The sequence below is a fragment of the Carcharhinus amblyrhynchos genome, chromosome 20, assembly GCF_965287045.1.
Source record: "Carcharhinus amblyrhynchos chromosome 20, sCarAmb.v2.hapA, whole genome shotgun sequence".
Lineage (NCBI taxonomy): Eukaryota > Metazoa > Chordata > Chondrichthyes > Carcharhiniformes > Carcharhinidae > Carcharhinus > Carcharhinus amblyrhynchos.
The window spans coordinates 15,914,436-15,933,841 of NC_137343.1; the positions used below are offsets into that span (position 1 = coordinate 15,914,436).

At 41.8% G+C, this 19,406-nt stretch overlaps 1 protein-coding gene across 2 annotated transcripts; it reads left to right on the forward strand.

Moving 5' to 3' along the window:
• The first annotated feature begins 1,059 nt into the window (after positions 1-1,059).
• On the forward strand, positions 1,060-12,333 carry LOC145355783 (uncharacterized). Of its 2 annotated transcripts, XM_080208150.1 has the most exons (4): positions 1,060-2,402; positions 2,489-2,741; positions 5,661-6,026; positions 11,997-12,333. In XM_080208150.1, exons 2-4 carry the CDS (start codon positions 2,675-2,677, stop codon positions 12,029-12,031), a joined length of 468 nt encoding a protein of 155 aa, XP_080064276.1. In that variant the 5' UTR covers positions 1,060-2,402; positions 2,489-2,674; the 3' UTR covers positions 12,032-12,333. The 2 variants fall into 2 exon arrangements, with proteins under 2 accessions (XP_080064276.1, XP_080064275.1); XM_080208149.1 differs by having other exon boundaries at positions 1,060-2,741.
• The last annotated feature ends 7,073 nt before the right edge of the window (positions 12,334-19,406 follow it).

Consider the following 19,406-nt stretch of genomic DNA (forward strand, 5'->3'; position numbering starts at 1 on the left):
TCTTTAAAACTTAGATGCAGGCTTAGTCTCCTGGCTGTGACTAATAAACGGGCCTGTTTACCTTGGAGGATAATGGGAATTATACTATTTTTCTTCTTTAATTCCTTATTCTTTGGCTGGCTGTCTCTCTCAAATTCAATGACTTTAGACATTAGCATATGTACACCTCCACTGATCCCGCAGTTGTCCAGGTAAACTGTTTCCTCCTAATATACTGATTTTAACCTAGTTCTGTCTAGATACCTACTAATCTCATTATTAGGAAAATCACATCTTTTGAATTCCTTTTGGAATGCTGGCTGCTGTTGCTGCTAGGCAGATTTTTACCTGCTGGGCAGATTGTATCACATTCGGCCTTGTTAAATTCTTGTTACTGCTGATATTAGGCTTATCCATTAATATAAGACAAAGACAGTGATAATGATAATTTTAAAGACTAAGGCAGGTGTTAATAGTGGCATAAAAGTCAGTTAGCAATGTGTGTTAATAGTAGAACAAAGGTCAGTGCCTTCTGAAAGCAAAACAGAAAGAACAAGAACAGTCTGGCCCTCATGGAGGGGAGGAGGTTGATGAAAAAAATCAAAATAGAGGATAGTCTGACACTATGGAATTCATTGTTAAGGCATTTTACAACCTTCTGGACTTATCAAAAGATGAGGTGCTGTTCCTCTAGTTTGTATTGGACTTAATGGAACATTGTAGCACGCCAAGGATAGAAATGTGGACGTGATAGCTAGATGGTAAATTAAAATGACAAGTGACAGGAGTATCGGGGTCATGCTTGCAGACTGAGCAAAGGTGTTCTGCAGAGCAGTCACCCAGTCTGCATTTGTCTCCCGTATGTGGAGAAGACAATGTGAGCAGCGAATGCAGTAGACCAAACATAGTACAAGTGAATCACTGTCGCCTGAAAGGGTCTTGGATCGTGAGGATGAGGGAGGTAAGTGGGGGAGGGGGCAGGTGTTCCACCTGTGTGGGAAGGGCATAAGGTATTGGGGGTGACAGAGGAGTGGACCAGGGTTTCTGGAACTGAATGTTCCCTACACTGGGGGGAGTTGTTGAGGAGAAGAAAGGTTCAGAAGGTTGCATCTGAGAAGAGAAAAAAAGTTTACATTTCAGCTCCAGATCTAATGTAAAGTTTATTTAAAGTAGGCTTACACTAACACTGCAATGAAGTTACTATGAAAATCCCCTAGATCTGGTGAAAAGTCATCATCAGCTTAGAAGATGAACTGTTTTCTCATGCTGTGTGACCTGCTGATTTTTTCCAAGAATTTTCCCACTTCACATTTCCAGCATTCTCAGTGCTGTTGGCATGTTTGTTCAAATAAGAGTAATCGTCGTTTTTTTTTATTGAGTGAATAGGCGTGTCAGATTTTCAAACCTGTTCGAATGAGATTGGCAGATTTTGCAAAGTGAGCCCGTCCAATTTAAATTTCTCAACCTGGGTTTACAGAACAACCAGGACAAGAGGGACTCGCCGGTCCTAGCCGGCGCTGTGCTCCAGTGATGGGCCATGGACCATCCATCTCCGGCTCTTCTGGATCAGGAATTAGCTGAATTTGGGAAATGGAATAACAATTTCTGAAAACCGCCGGGAGAGAGAGGGATCAGCCTGAGGCAGCAATCGGATCCTGAATGTTTGGACAAAAAAAGCAATGGGATAAATAAGGAATGTTCTTTTTTGTTACAAAATCATGCTGGCGACTCATGTTTGAAAAAAAACAATGGACGAATAAGAATCGATTTGTAGAGGAAAAAAAAGACGGAGTATAAAATGACTTCCTGGATCCTTTAACCAGCATAAAGAAGATCGGGAAAAATCCTCGGGACAGCTAAGGAGGAAAAGGATTATCCAAATTTAAGGATTAACCAGAGGGGAAAGGAGCTTTCCCGGGATACATACAAGAAATCATAGGAATAGCCAGGCAATTAACAGCAGCATAGCCCGGAGGGAGGGGGGCACCTGGGATTCCAAAACCAGAGGGAAAGAAAATTGGAATACTTCCAGGATAAACTGCCCGAGATCAGAGAGATAATTCCGGGGCAAGTGGGAAATCAATTACTCCAATATAAACAGAAGGCGATATATACCGGATTAACCAGACAATAAAGGATTGGAAGAAGCAACTAGAGAGGGGAGGGAATGGGAAGCAAAAAAAACATACTTGACCGTTCAAAGAAAGAGGGAAAATTGGAGTTCTAAATCTGGAATCTTACCACTCACGTTTGGACAGAAGGAGTAAGGACACACGGTTCAAAAACCCCGGTGACTAAGGCGAGAAGACGGGAAACAGATAAATATAAATGATCAGGATTTGCGACCCCTGAGGAAGAAGGTTCCTTTTTGTATGTTTCCAACCAAAGAGGAGAGGACGCTGTTGGGGAAACATCGATATAGGGTAGCGTGATTTTTTTTTAACATTTTACTTTAGTAAACTTGAAATATATAACCCAGAATAAGCCTTTTTATATAACATTTGGACAGGAGCACTTTGCCTTTGGCCTCCAATCAACGAGAAACGAATTCAAGATTTAAAAAAACATCGACTGGAATTTGATCAACTGACTGTAAATAGTCCCAGAAAAATCCAGGAGATACTGAGTTAAACTGCCCTGTGGCTTTACCCTAAACTGCACTGGAGAAAGGACCCTAAATCCAATCCTATCTCCAATGGGCTGCACTTCCTCCATTACCACCGTCCAATTTGCACAGCAGCACCCTGACGTCCAAATCAATGGTAAGATTGACTTGTTGAAGCTTTGTGTGATGATTGAGTGCTCACGGAGCACATACAGAATCATTGACAGGACAGGAGGCTCTCCAAGTCATGGTGGATGCGAATTCTACAATTAAAACTGCCTACAATAATTCCATTGTCCAATTCCTAATAATATTTTTCAAATATTCGTCCAGTTCCCTTTAAAATTGTTATCTTTCATTCGATAGCAATTCGTGGTAAAGGACCTCATGTTTTCATAACCCTAATTACCTGTCTGTGCGGAGTCTGCACATTCTCCCTGTATCTGCCTGGGGTTTGCTCCAGTTTCCTCCCACAGTCCAAAAATGTGTAGGTTTGGTTGATTGGCCATGATAAATTGACCCTAGTGTCAGGGGTATGGGATTAGGACCTGGGTGAGATTGTGGTTGGTGCAGACTCGATGGGCCGAATGGTCTCCTTCTGCACTGTGATTCAATGATTCTAAAACAACTCTAACATTCCTATTTATTTCTCTGGTGATACTCCTGCTGCTTTGTCATTCGTTCAATGCCTCTCAAAACCCTCCAGAATTATTAGACACTCCATCTTTAAACTACTCCTTTTTTTAACCTTTCTTCACAACCATTACTTACTTTTCTCAATATCAGTCCCTTGAAGCTTTACTGTACATTTGTCAGGGCTGTAACATCTTTCCTGTAATGGGGTGCCTATAACTGCAATTGTGGTTTCACTGTGTGTCATGTAACACAGCAAAACTTAATGATTTTTAGTCAACTCCTTTGTGAGTAAACCCCAGCATGTCACAAACTATTTATACCTGTACTCCCATCTTTGGAGGAAATCTTATTTGGAACTCATGAATCCTGCAGTAGGAAAAGTGCTTCTTTTTGCTTTTTTTTTCAAAAATATACTTTGCTTATATCCGTTCGCATCCACCTATATTTGCCACCTATCCACTTTGCTAAGCTGTCTATATATATTTTTGCAATCACCTTCATTAATTTTCACAGTTTACCATGCATCCTTTTTTTTGTTTGACTACATCCTTCTTAATTCTATTGGCAGGATTTTTCAGATTGTGAAATTTCCTGCCCTGCCACTCGAAGAATCATGATGTGGAGATGCCAGCGTTGGATTGGGGTAAACACAGTAAGAAGTCTCACAACACCAGGTTAAAGTCCAACAGGTTTATTTGGTAGCAAAAGCCACTAGCTTTCAGAGCGTTGCCCCTTCGTCAGGTGAGCTCACCTGACGGAGAAGCAGCAAGAACTCTGAAAGCTAATGGCTTTTGCCACCAAATAAACCTGTTGGACTTTAGCCTGGTGTTGTGAGACTTCTTACTGAAAGAATCAGCAGGAAATGGATCACTGCCCATCATGGTGGCCCCACAATCATATCACGTTCTGAGAAGGAGGCAAGATTTCTGTTCCTCATTCAGGAGGAAGTCCAGCCTCTGAGAACTGCTGGCCAGTCTCATTGGCTCCCTAATCCATTAGGCACCATTCTGAGTGGTGCCCACTGCTGGCACTACAAGCAGTTGTACCAGTCAGTGTTGGAGCCCCTGAGAAACAGGGCTTCATGGTGAAAACAGGAGGCCAAGCCAGGATGGTGGGAAGAGAGAGTTGGGGTGATGCTGACAAGGCCAGACATGGCTGGGCTTGCAAAATCTCACTAACTATCCTAGCTGGAGACAATACACACCTCTTTAACCTGTACTTAACCCTGTCTCCACTCACATTGTCTGTACCTTTAAGACTTGATTACCTGTAAAGACTCGGATTCCAACCATTATCTTCTAAATTGAGTTTGTGTCTATATATGCCCTGTTTGTGAACACAACTCCTCAGTCCTGAAGAAGGAGTGACGCTCCAAAAACTTGTGCTGTTAGACTTTAACCTGGTGCTGTGAGACTACTTGCAAGACCAGACAGATCAGGGGCAGATGGAAAGACAGCAGGAAGTCCACTTGGGAAATTTTACGAGACTCATTGCCTGCAAATCTGTTGGCAGGAACTAAAATTCTGCCCTATGTATATTAATTCTCATAATGTTTTGTGACACCTTATCAATTGTTTTCTGAAAATTAATTTATTATTTACTGCATTTTTTAAAAATTTATGCACTCAGTAATTGCCTCAAACATTTAACTAAATTAACTTAATCATGATGCCCTTTATTATTTGATGATACTGTCCCTTCTAAGTGTTCACTAATTCCATTCTGCAATATGAGCTCTAGTTTTGTCCACAACAGAAGTAAGATTAGCAGGTCTGTAACCTCCTGGTGTATTCTTTGCTCCTCCTTTGTACAGAGATCTTACATTTGCCAATCTCCAACCTTTCAGTCTCATTCCCCAGATGCAATTCTACATGAACTCTAGGCAGAATTGAGTTCCCTATTCCCAACAATGTGCCTCAGCATCAAACTCAGAAGAAACCCTCCCCACTCTAGTTGTGTGTGAGATTTTTCATTTCCCATACCAGTAATCCTATAAATTCCCTGAATGCAATTGCCAGTTTGATGTCAGCTTAGTGCTGCCTGAGTCCATGGCAACTAGGTACTTGATTAAGTCTGCTCAAATTAATTTCACATGTAATTTCTACAGCTAGCACTTGGGTCCCAGAATGAAAAGCTAATGTTTAAGCCACTGTATACAATTTCAAGGAATATTTCTCAATGCAGTGAAATCAATTTAAGAAGTGTGTGCTGACCTTGTCAATCCATTCAGTTCTCTGTACGGTGCCTTGTCATGGATCCTGATTCCATTCCTTCAATGGATGAGTGTTCAGCTAGGAGACCTATTGTTCATGATCTAGATTGATGCCCTACACAATCCATTAATTACACTCTATTCTATACTTATAGCTCCTCATGCAAGATGCCATTTTAATCTTAAATTTCTCCTTGTGAGTCCCTGTTCCTCTGAATTATTTTTCAGTGATCGAGCCCAGCACTGTGACTGCTGTGCATGGTGACACACCATCTTCTGTTATCTCAGTTACACAACTTTCACGATGCAAAACATCTGATGCTCTTCAGGTTACAGACATTGAAAAGTATGGACAGTGTCATTCAGCAATCAGTCGCCTTGGAGAACCGAACCGAATGTTTAATGAGACATGGCAGCTGGCTTCGGGTTGTGGTAAAGATGAAATAAGCCTGCCCAAGAGGAGTCAATCTGCCAAAGGTAGCAATTCAGAACATGGATACTGTTCGTATTCCAGGAGAACAACCACTTGGGCAATTGGGATAGAACCCAAACCGGATGAAAAGGTGATGGAAGTTGGACTACTCCTCCAGTCAGGTATGGCTGTAGTCACTTAATGCAATAGAAAATGTAACAGGGATAGTAAAACATAACAAGGATAGGCGTTAATGTGCTGTGAATTTTGGTAGCCTTCTATTTTTTTTCAGTGGTTCTCTTTAGCTTTCCCTTCCTCTACTGAAGGTGATTGTCCATGCTGGGAAACAAGTTCCCAATGCCAGTAGACCTCTAATACATTGGTCAGGTAGCTCTTATTCATATCATCCAAGCCCATGAGTGTGAATAGACTGCTAAATAATGGAGTATCGCTGCTGAATACAAACTTCCTCCTGTCTAACATTCACATCTAATATGCATTTCCAATAGGAGTCACTGAATAATAAGGAATAGAAATTCTTGTTGATTTCCATACTTCCAAAATGGTGAATATTGAGGCCAATTATACCACTTCTAACACATTTTGGCTGCAATCAGCTAACCTAGTTCAGGTCTGAGGCTGAACCTCAGATTTTCAGGTTTCTGTAGTTCAGTATCTCACTAGTGTACTTACTCACTTGCTTTTCCTATTCCTGCTCTGTCTAAATCTGTAAGTGTGTCTCATTAGTTTAAGGAGACTATTTACATAAAGGTGTAAAGGGATAGCACAGCGGTTAGCACTGCTGCCTCACAGCACCAGGTACCTGGGTTCAATTCTTGCTTTGTGTCACTATCTGTGTGGAATTTGTATGTACTCCCCATGTCTGCGTGGATTTCCTCCAAGTGCTCTAGTTTCTTCCCACATTCAAAAGATTTACTCCGTTGGGCACTGCAGGGGCTGAAGTGCATTATAGATCCCAATAATCACATTATGATTTGATGTTTTAAGTTTCCTTCGTACTTCTGTTCTGTTTGGGCTGTTCCTCCTCCTTTTGGGGAGCTGCCCCTTTTACTTTGTCCCTGAGTTCATTTGAGTTGGTTTATTTGGTTTACCCTAAAAGACAAAAAAAAGATTGGCGGTTTATGTTGATTGGTCATGCTAACTTGTCCCTAATAGGTTAAATACATCAGGTTACGGGGATCGGGCCTAGGTGAGATTGTTGTTATTGCAGGCTCGATGGGCTGAATGGTTTTCTCTTGCACTGTAAGGATTCTGATTAAATACTGCTGTGAGTTATGAACAATCTTATGTTGTTAGCTTCCCTCTACTAGTAATTGATTGTGTTCATCTAAAACACACTTCATGAAGAGTCCTTATTGCCATCAGATAAGAGGCTTCTACCATTTCATTCTGGGTTCAATTTGAATATCGTAAGAAGTCTCACAACACCAGGTTAAAGTCCAACAGGTTTATTCAGTAGCAAAAGCCACTAGCTTTTGAAGCGCATTTACTTCATCAGGTGAGTGGGATTTCAGTTCACAAACAGGGCATATAAAGACACAAACTCAATTTACAAAATAATGGTTGGAATGCAAGTCTCCACAGGTAATCAAGTCTTAAAGGTACAGACAATGTGAGTGGAGAAAGGGTTAAGCACAGGTTAAAGAGATGTATATCGTCTCCAGACAGGACAGTTAGTGAGATTTTTGCAAGTCCAGGCAAGTCATGGGGGTTACAGGTAGTGTGACATGAACCCAAGATCCCGGTTGAGGCCGTCCTTATGTGTGCGGAACTTGGCTATCAGTCTCTGCTCAGCGATTCTGCACTGTCGTGTGTCGAGAAGGCCACCTTGGAGAGCACTTACCCGAAGATCAGAGGCCAAATGCCCATGACCGCTGAAGTGTTCCCCAACAGGAAGAGAACACTCTTGCTTGGTGATTTGTCAAGCAGTGTTCATTCATCCTATTGTCATCGCATCGCGTCTGCATTGTCTCCCCAATGTACCATGCTTTGGAACATCCTTTCCTGCTACGTATCAAGTAGACAACATTGATTGAGTTGCAAATGTATGTATCATGTACCTGGTGGATGGTGTTCTCACGTGAGATGATGGCATCCATGTCAATAATCCGGCACATCTTGCAGAGGTTGCTGTGGCAGGGTTGTGTGGTGTTGTGGTCACTGTTCTCCTGAAGGCTGGGTAGTTTGCTGCAGACAATGGTCTGTTTGAAGTTGTGCGATTGTTTCAAGGCAAGAAGTGGGGGTGTGGGGATGGCCTTGGCGAGGTGTTCATCTTCAACAATGACATGTTGAAGGCTCTGGAGAAGATGTCGTAGCTCCTTTGCTCCAGGGAAATACTGGTCGATGAAGGGTACTCTGTCCACCATGTCCTGTGTTTGACTTCTGAGGAGGTCGGTGTGGTTTTTGGCTGTGCTGCGTCAGAACTGTTGATCGATGAGTCGAGCACCATATCCTGTTCTTATGAGGGCATCTTTCAGCATCTGGAAGTGTCTGTTGCGATCCTTCTCGTCTGAGCAGATCCTATGTATACGAAGGGCTTGTTGGTAGGGGATGGCTTCTTTAACATTTTTAGGGTGGAGGCTGTAAATGTGGAGCATCGTGAGCTTATCCGTGGGCTTGTGGTACAGTGAAGTACTGGGGTGACCATCCTTGTGGAAATGCGTGTGTCCAAGAATGCAACCGGTTCTGGAGAGTAGTCCATGGTGAGTCTGATGGTGGGATGGAACTTGATGTCATCATATAGTTGTTTCAGTGATTGTTTATCATGAGTCCAAAGGAAGAAAATGTCAGGTGTGTCTAGTGTGTAGCATCGGTTGAAGGTCTTGTGCAGTGAAGAGGTCTTGTTCGAACCTGTGCTTGAAGATGTTGGCCTATTGAGATGCGAATTTGGTCCCCATGGCTGTTCCGTGTGTCGGGATGAAGAATTGGTTGTTGAAGATGAAGACATTGTGGTCCAGGATGAGTTGTAAAATTGCATCTGGAGATTGGCAGTTGTCGGCATTGAGTACTGAGGCAGTTGCAGCAATGCCATCGTTGTGGGGGATGCTGGTGTAGAGTGCCGAGACATCCATTGTGACGAGGAGTGCTCCTGGTTCAACTGCTCCATGTGGGCTGAGTTTCTGTAGGAAGTCCGTAGTGTCACAACAAAAGCTAGGGGTTCTTTGTACAATGGGTTTCAGGGTGCCCTCAACGTAGCTGGAGAGATTCTCACACAGTACCACTGTAGGAAAGTCCATTGTCAGCTTGTCGGACTACACTCTTCAACCAGATGAAATCGAAGTTCTCAGCCAAGCGCTCAATTTCTGCCCAACCACCAAAATAGACCCCATCAGTCTTGCAGCAGACACAGGAATTCATCAGGTAAATGAGGCTGTGAGACAAACCCCAAGAGGCCAACAGCGAACACAATGAACAGACAACCAATGAACCGGAACTGCTGACAGAGATCCGCAGTGCAGCTACTGAAGAGAAAAGTGTCGAATTGGACTCTGCTGGAAGGTCACTGCCCTCAACTTGACATGTATGCCCAAGCTGTCAGGAGGTGCGTCAACACCAGATTCATCAGCCGTGTTCCCAAGACAGCCCCGAACATCACCCAAGCACAACGCAACGCCATCCGTGCTCTCAAGGCCAACTGCAACATTGTCAGCAAACCAGCAGACAAAGGAGGGGCCGTAGTCACATTGAACAGAACAGATTACTATAAAGAAGTGTACTGACAACAGAACAATCAGGAACACTACAGACAGTTATTCGCATATACGACCAAAGAACACACTCATCAACTCAACAGACTGATCAAGGCCTTTGATCCGGACCTTCAGAGCATTCTAGTTCTCTCATCCCACGTACTCCCCACATTGAAGATCTCTACTGCCTCCCGAAGATACACAAGGCAAACTCACCCGGTCATCCCATCATATCGGGCAATGGGACCCTGTGTGAGAATTTGTCCGGCTACGTCAAGGGCATCCTGAAACCCATTGTACAAAGAACCCCATTGTAGAAAGAGCTTTTGTCATGACACTATGGACTTCCTACAAAAACTCAGCACACATGGAGCAGTTGAACCAGGCGCTCTCCTCGGCACTCTACACCAGCATCCCCCATGACAATGGCATTGTTGCAACTGCCTCAATACTCAATGCCGACAACTGCCAATCTCCAGATGCAATTTTACAACTCATCTGCTTCATCCTGGACCACAATGTCTTCACCTTCAACAACCAATTCTTCATCCAGACACATGGAACAGCCATGGGGACCAAATTCGCACCTCAATATGCCAACATCTTCATGCACAGGTTCGAACAAGACCTCTTCACTGCACAGGACCTTCAACCAATGCTATACACTAGGTACGTCAATGACATTTTTTTCCTTTAGACTCATAGTTGTATCAGTGATTGTTCACCATATGATGACATCAACAAGTTCCATCCCACCATCAGACTTACCATGGACTACTCTCTGGAATTAGTTGCATTCTTAGACACATGCATCTCCATCAAGGATGGTCACCTCAGCACTTCACTGTACCGCAAGCCCATGGATAACCTCAAGATGCTCCACTTCTCCAGCTTCCACCTTAAACACATTAAAGAAGCCATCCCCTACCAAGCCCTCCATATACACAGGATCTGCTCAGATGAGGAGGATCGCAACAGACACCTCCAGATACTGAAAGATGCCCTCATAAGAACAGGATATGGTGCTTGACTCATCCATCGACAGTTCCGACATGCCACAGCAAAAAACCGCAACGACCTCCTCAGAAGACAAACACGGGACACAGTGGACAGAGTACCCTTCATCGTCCAGTACTTCCCCAGAGCAGAGAAGCTACAACATCTCTGGAGCCTTCAACATGTCATTGATGAAGACGAACATCTCGCCAAGGCCATCCCCCACCCCGCTTCTTGCCATCAAACTGCACAACCTCAAACAGACCATTGTCTGCAGCAAACTACCCAGCCTTCAGGAGAACAGTGACTACAACACCACACAACACTGCCACAGCAACCTCTGCAAGATGTGCCAGACCACCGACATGAATGCCATCATCTCATATGAGAGCACCATCCATCAGGTACACAGTACATACTCTTGCAACTTGGCCAATGTCATCTACCTGATACACTGCGGGAAAGGATGTCCCGAAGCATGGTACACTGGGGAGACCATGCAGACTCTATGACAATGAATACCGCTCAACAATCACCAGGTAAGAGTGTTCTTTTCCTGTTGGGGAACACTTCAGCGGTCACGGGCATTCGGCCTCTGATCTTCAAGTAAGTGTTCTCCAAGGCAGCCTTCATGACACACGATAGTGCAGAATTGCTGAGCAGAGACTGATAGCCAAGTTCTGCACAATTGAGGACAGCCTCAACTGGGATCTTGGGTTCATGTCACACTATCTGTAACCTCCACGACTTGCCTGGACTTGCAAAATCTCACTAATTGTCCTGTCTGGAGACAATACACATCTCTTTAACCTGTGCTTAACGCTGTCTCCACTCACATTGTCTGTACCTTTAAGACTTGATTACCTGTGAAACTCGCATTCCGACCATTATTTTGTAAATTGAGTTTGTGTTTTTATATGCCCTGTTTGTGAACTGAAATCCCACTCACCTGATGAAGTGAATGCGCTTCAAAAGCTAGTGGCTTTTGCTACCAAATAAACCTGTTGGACTTTAACCTGGTGTTGTGAGACTTCTTACTGTGTTTACCCCAATCCAATGCCAGCATCTCCACATCATGGCTACCTTCAAATTTGAATCCCAGAGGCAACAAGGGAACGTTTCGGTTCACGACGCCGTTTACCTACCAACCCCAGTATGTGCCAACTTATTAAAACAAGCCAATAATAGGGATTCTAAGCATTGGCACAATTTAACCAAAACATTGACTAAAATGCAGAAACGTGAGGATGGTTCAGCCATCAAATCTCTTTACTGCTTTCTTGAAAGTAAGTGATTGAAGGTGGGGTTATAACAAGAAATAAACCTTGTGAAAAGAAGAATATTTGGAAAGAATTGCTACAACAGAATGCTAAATTCTATGGTAGAATTCTCTTTGCTTCTTTTTAGAGCCAGAGGATTATATTGAATTTTATTCATTTCTTACAGAACATCTGGATTCAGTTAGCCTGAAAGAAGCCTAATTCCAAACACTCTGTGAGGACCCATTTCAGCAATTGGACCTTGTTAACTTGACCTTTACTTTTGCTCCCATCCTACCTTCTCTTACAGAACTGGTCATGAACTTTATCACCCAATATTGTTTCTTCCTCATTCATCTTGGAACATGTAGCTGTAAAGTTCAATATTAATCTATTCTTGATTACATAGCCCAGAACCTCTCTAGAAAGCCTTTTTTTTTACTGTAAATACTAGTTGGTTTGAAATAGTCAATACAATGCTGCATAGTTCAGATTGACAGTAATTGTTATATGCTGCAGTGTACAATTGACTGAATTGGACTGAATTTTACCTCCAGGGAAACTGAAGTTTGGACTGTTTCTGGGTGCCAAACTTGGAATCTGGAATTAGGAATCTACTGATGACCATTGTCCATTGGTGGAAAAGCCCATCAAGTTCACTAATGTCCTTTGGAGAAGGAATTTTGCCATCCTTACCTGGTCTGGCCTCTGTGACTCCAAAGCCATAGCAATGTGGTTAACTCCCAACTACCCCCCCAAGGGATGGGCAATAAATGCTGGCCAGCCAGCTACGACCGCATCTCACAAATTAATGAAAAATAAAACTTGCACCCTGGGTGAAACAAACACTCATTAGGATTTTCAATGGGGAGCCCAGGATTCACCAGGGCCAATCAGAAGCTTTCCTGTTAAGCAACAGCTAATAATTGAATGTATGTGTCCTAGAGGGGATTTCAATAATAACACACTCTCTCCAACTTTTGCAATCAGGCAACCATTGTATTGGGGGATGCAGAAGATCCACCCTACCAGGCAACCTGTGTCTACTCCTTTATTTAGGCAAACAGGGAGGGTCTTTCAGCCTGCCTGGAACACTGGTTCACCCAACCTACCACTAGGAAGGTCACCTCCAGACATTTAAACTGTCCTCCACCACCTGTGGGAACTTGGAGACTGATGGGAAAATTGCAGTTGGCCTTAATTAAGCCTGATTGGCTGCATATTTTGTGTAGATGGGTATCCCTGACACCCCATTTTCTGTGCTTATTGAGTACCACAGGGACTGTGATGTATCATCAATCACATTTTACTTTGATGTTTTAAGTCTCCATTCTGCTGTTTTTGTTTCAGGCAGTTCTCTTCTTTTTGGGGCCTTCCCCTTTTAATTTGTCCCTCAGTTAATATAATTTAGTTTAATTGTTTAGTCAAAAAGATTGACAGCTCCTAATCCTGCCTCTTCAAAAATGGGTAACTTTGCCACCCTCTCACCTGTGAATCTGGAGGCCAAACATCCATCCTAAATCTTCAGAAGCACTAGTAGCTAGAGCAGGCATGAGCCCTTCAATTTGGAGGAAAAGTCAAAATATTGGCTTGTTTGAACTTAAGTGGAGCTGCACAGGTGTAGATATTAATTACCAACTGCTATCCTTGGTCTGGTGAGGACACTATTAACAGTTGAAATTGGGACAGGCATGAGGCCACATATAATCTGTATTATAACATACATTAACCCACGTAAAAGGCCTTTGTGCAATCTCACTGAAGCTTGGAGTCATACAGTGGATGAACAGGAATGATGACTCAATACCAAATAATGTGTGAAGCCAACAATTTTTATTAAACAATTATTAATTATAAAAAAACTTCAATAAAAATAAAGATAGGAAGAAAAAACACCTCTACATATTAAAAGAAAGGGAAAAAAGACTATTTTGTTATAGTACAAAAGGTAACCCCAAATTGGTCTATTCAATGCAGTTCCTTTAACATTCCCCTAGGTTCAGACATCATCAAGTCTCTGAATAACCTAACATGGGAATGGACTCTTCAGTCAATCTCTCAATGAATGTCCCTTCCTCCATAGTCTTCAGTATTGATTAATCAATTCTGGCTACAGCCCTGAATGCTGGATGTTGTACCCCTTTTAAATCAGATTCCTGGCTTCATTTCAGTTGGCCTCAATTAAGCTCTTAAGCCTAATTGGTTGCACATCATGTATTGGTAGGTATCCCATTGGCCTCCAATTCCACTTCTTCAAAAATGGTTAACTTCAGCATACTCTGACGCCTCCATCCAAACTTTCCCAAAACAACAGCCTGACAACCACGAGTCATTATCAAATTCTTTGCACAGGCGCTATGAGGTTTTCAGGGCTGCACAACACTCAGGATGTCTTTACATCTCTTTGATGGCAATTGGGTGACACCAATCAGCTTATACTATCATTCCACCAAACTCTATCACTTGATACCGCACTATTGTTGACCACCTCATGCAAGGTTATCCATTATCCTGATTTGTAGTTTAACGGTCTTTGAATGTTGTAATAATTGATCTCTATTAAATTATAGAAAACAACTTCTATTACTGCAAATGTAACAGACTAGGCAAAACAATAATGTAGACAAAACTACGGCTGCAAACTTAAAATCTACAAAACAACTTTTAAAAATTCAATATGGGCTTAATACAGGTTGTCTTAAAATCACAAGCAAAGCAAAAATAAAATGCAAAAACATAAAGCAAGAATTGGTGATTGAAGTTCTCAAGCCCACAAAATCATGGTGCACACACATGCTGACCTGTATAGTAGGAGGCACACAATTAATGCATACTATGACACAAGGTAATAGGTGCTATCAGATTTTAACATTGTGAATCTGATTAAAGTTCCCATATATATGTTAGATGACTATGGATTGTGCATTATTTTGTAAATTGTATAGTCAAGATTATGTATATAACACATTGTGGACTATGTATTGTTCTGTATGTAGTATGTTCCAATAATGTATTGTCCTTTGGGTAATCCATGCTCTCCTTCATGGAGTGCGGTCGCCCCCTCCATATATTTTTGTCTTATTTGCCTGTGATTAAAAATGGTTTGAATAAAAAAGTATATGAATCCATAAATCACTGTATGTGTAATACATGATGAGGTCCATGATTCATCAAAAAATAAACTACTGAGTGACATTAGACACACAACATTTTATTTATTGATTGAAAATTAACACAACAAATGAAGCAAATTCACACCTTCCTGTTCTTTTCCTTTCAACCGCAAGAGACCTTCACTGTCAAATGTGTTTCTGCCTCTGTGTTGCAATTTTTCAGATTAAACCAAGGCTTCATCCATCCTATCAGGTGGATGTAAAAGATCCAATGGTACTATTTCAAAGAAAAGCAAAAAAATTACCACTGGTAATGGGGCCAAACATGTATTTTGTTATGGTGTGGCAGATGGTAAATGCCAAGCTGCCCAAATCCCAAAGGGAGACTTGAAACGGCTACCAGAATGGTTTTGCAATTTGTGTATCATGAGGAGGTTTTCTAAATCAGGAAGTAACTTCTCAGACCAATTGTGATATTTTTATATCAAAGTAAAACACTTATTAAAATAAACTTTAAAACTTGTACTTAAAACACAAGAACACCGACCACAGTTAACAGTACTTTTTGTATATTTCTGAATAGATTCTGGCTTAAATAATTCAGAGCTAAACTCTCCTTTAAATGGCATCTGTCCTTATAGCTTTTCAAATCTATAAAATTCCAGTAACTTTACCATACAATGCCCTGCTGCCTTTAGGGTTTCTCTGAAAGTGCCAGCAAATTGGATCGCCAGGTGTGGCTTCATTCACACTTCAGTCTTCTTTGAGATCATACCAGTCACACACCGTCTTCTTTGAGATCTCATCAGCTACCATCCACACACTGTCTTCAATCTTAAGAGAAATTTACTTCCCCCTTTGATCTTACTCTCTATTGTTTTCTACAATCCTTTAGAAGTCCCAATTTTCCAGAATTGATCAATCTTTCTTTGGCTACCATGTTTTGAAAGTAAACTTATCCTATCTTTCCTCATCTATTTACAATCTTCCAATTTGTATACGTTCCCCCTTTGAATTAAAACAGCCAACCTCAAACCACTTCTTCTGTTGCCTTGGGTAATTTTTTTTCAAGTTCTCCTGGTTTTCTCCATTCATCACCATATCAAACCAACTGCCTTTATACTTGATGTTTGACCTTTGTGTCTTTATAATCCCATTAAACCTGTCAAACACCCACAAGATTATTTTACAGTATATGAGAAAATGAAGGAAATATTACTAAAGAGAAAATATTAAAACTCTAATTTTTCTGACAATCCCTTAACCAATATCCTAAAACAGATTATCTTGGTCATTTTCACCATTGCAGCTTGCTGCTGCATTTCTGACATTTTAAGAATGACTACATTTCAAAAAGTACTCTGTTGGCTGTAAAGGGTTTGGGACATTCAGAGGTCATGAAGGCACTACATAACCTAAAGCCCTTTTGTTTTCATTACTGCAAACAGTGCAAGACTGTGTATTTGAAAGTGGCTGTGTGCTCATCAGAGTAGCTGGCCTCATGTCCCTTTGAAGTCATAAACAGGAGAGTCATATACACTGAAACTGAATCTTGCAACTAAATATAAAAGCACTATAATACACTATTGTAGAATCCTTCAGTGCAGAAGGAGGCCATTCATCCCATCAAGTCTGCACTAGCCACAATCCTGCCCAGGCCCTATCCCCACAACCCCCTGCATTTACCCTAGCAATCCCCCGATACTAAGGGGCAATTTAGCATAGCCAATCCACCTAACCCGCACATCTCTGGACTGTGGGAGGAAACCAGGGCACACAGAGGGAACGCACACAGAGAATGTGCAAACTCCACACAGACAGTGACCCAAGCCAGGAATCGAAACCAGGCCCCTGGAGCTGTGAGGCAGCAGTGCTAACCACCGTGCCACCCCAACTTTAAATAATTATTTTAAATAAAGTCCAGGAAGTTAATAAACTATCACTTTGCAGAACCTTTGTCATCCTTCTCTTACCACCTTGCCCCGACTCTGTCTCTCACAGCCTGTCTTGTCTGTCTGCTTGTTATCTGTGATACAGATGGTTAGACTAGAATTACATCCACTGGTGCCCCCCCAGCATTGGCTCTGCCAGAGTTTGTAGGCCAATTGGAGAATATGGGACATGACCGATATCTGCTGAGGGGTAGGGGAGAGAATTCAATTTGCGTGGTACCTTTTCCTTCCCATCAACCACAATGGGCTTCCTCAACTTCCTTAATTTGCATCCAAAATGTCTTTAGATTTTAAAACAAACTAACCTTTTTTCAAAGCTCCAGGATGTCTGTCTGGTCTGTTGTTCATCCTGTGGGATCCAGGTGTGGATCCAATACACCAGGTGTGGATCCAAGCCAATACACCTCACGAGTTCATTGGATCACAGTCCAGCTTAAGAAATAGGAACTGTGATGATACGTGCCTGCATGCATTACACGATAGTGAGCTCATCAGGACAACGGATAATGTGGAACTGGAGAGTGGCACCACCCACTGTGTGATGTATGTAGTTACATGGTCAGAACAGTCTCGAACAACACAGTAAACAGTTAGCTTGCATGTTGGTAGCAACACCATGCAAAATCATACTTGGAACTGTAAATAGTTAAAGTCTACCAATAAAGGTAATTACATTTAAATGCACAAGCTTCAAGATCCCATCAATGAACTACCACCACTGAAACATAAAAACCCATATTAAATGAAAATTGGGATGAAGTCAGGACAAGAGATCTTATCGTATTATGTATTTAATATGGGTTTTTAAGATCTCTTGTCCTGACTTCATCCCAATTTTCACTGGCCTTGTAAGGATCTGATACCTTAAAGAGGTGTTTATCACTTTGTTGTGCCAACAGGAGAAAATAACCATAATGGGAGAGGAGAGAAGTGGAACCAAATGTTTATATAATAGAATGAGGAAGAATTATAAGGTAACATTGCCTCTTTTCCACTACTTGCTATGCACGCAACCCTTATGTTTGCAATGACAGCAAGTTACACAAAAGCATCGGCAGAGGCCCAAGAGCTTGACCAACCATTTAGCTGAGGAAGGAGAAAGGAGATTTAAAAAGGAGGGGGAGAGAAAATACAAAATACGCAGCCACAACAACACAAAAGATTCTAATTGACCCAGCTTGCTTAATTGATTCTCTGTGTTTATTTACATGAGCAGATTGCATGAAAGGTCAGTGCTGTGTATAAATAGCTATGTTCTTGGCTTTGTTCCAGCTGATGCAGATCTTTTAGAGTTTGGCAGGGTGATGAGAGACATCAGCTTCAGAACATGAGAAGATCTGGCACTTCCAATTAATTCCTTAGTACCACACTGACCAGCCTGTGTGTTCACATGTTCCACTCAAGCCCAGTTTCCATGGGGCAACTTTCCTTTTCAAAGTCCTCATAATCAAAAACAACAATGACAAATTCAAAGCTTAGGACAGTTTCAAACTCCACCGAGGCATTCATTGCAGTGGTGTTAGCCTATGACTGTACATCAATCAATGTTTAACACTGCAGAACAGACCCTTTCATGGTCTTATACAATTGTTCTTGCTGATCTGCAACAAAGATATGGATAAATTAAGGAATATCTTAAGTATCTCCTGTACACATTTGGCATATTCAACAGAAAATTTATTTAACGTATTCACCAAATTATTTATCCATAATATGAATCAGAAACCCGATTTATAATTAGAAAAACTATAAAATTTCTTATGGAATAAATCACGCGATCTTAGAATCAAAAAACTGATGTTATTGAAATGCTATGCTAGCTTCAATGACAAGTTACTATTGTGCACTTTTTATGTGTTTTCCATTAAATGAATTCAATGAAATGGCATGGTGGCATAGTGGTTAGCACTGCTGCCTCATAGTGCCAGGGACCTGAGTTCAATTCTGGCCTTGGGTCACTGTCTGTGTGGCTTTTGCACATTCTCCTTGTGTCTGTGTGGGTTTCCTCCGGGTGCTCCCACAGTCCAAAAATGTGCAGGTTAGGTGGGTTGACAATGGTAAATTGCCCCTTAGTGTCAGGGAGATTAGCAAGGTAAACACGTGGGATTACGGGGATAGGGCCTGGGTGGGATTGTGGCTGGTGCAGACTCAATGGCTCGAATGGACTCCTTCTACATGGTAGGGATTATATGACTCTTGTCGGAGACATCCCAGGAGGACATCTGTAAGTTTTATTAAGCAATTTAGATATAACTGTTGAAATCCCTCATCTTGTAATTGTCCATCTGGCTACAGATACACCGAAGTTTCATCTAGCGTATTCATGCTAAACAAATTCAACAAATTTGACAGGCAGATCTGTCTGTAAACCATTCAATGCATACATGCACTAATGATGATTGTCAAGCTCCTTAAGCAGCAAATTAGCTAATTAATAATTATTGCTCCCAACTAAGTTGTAAATAGAGCTATGCAATGAAGAAGAAATCAAGATACCCTGGCAAAGGCTGCTCACACAGTCAACTTTAAAGC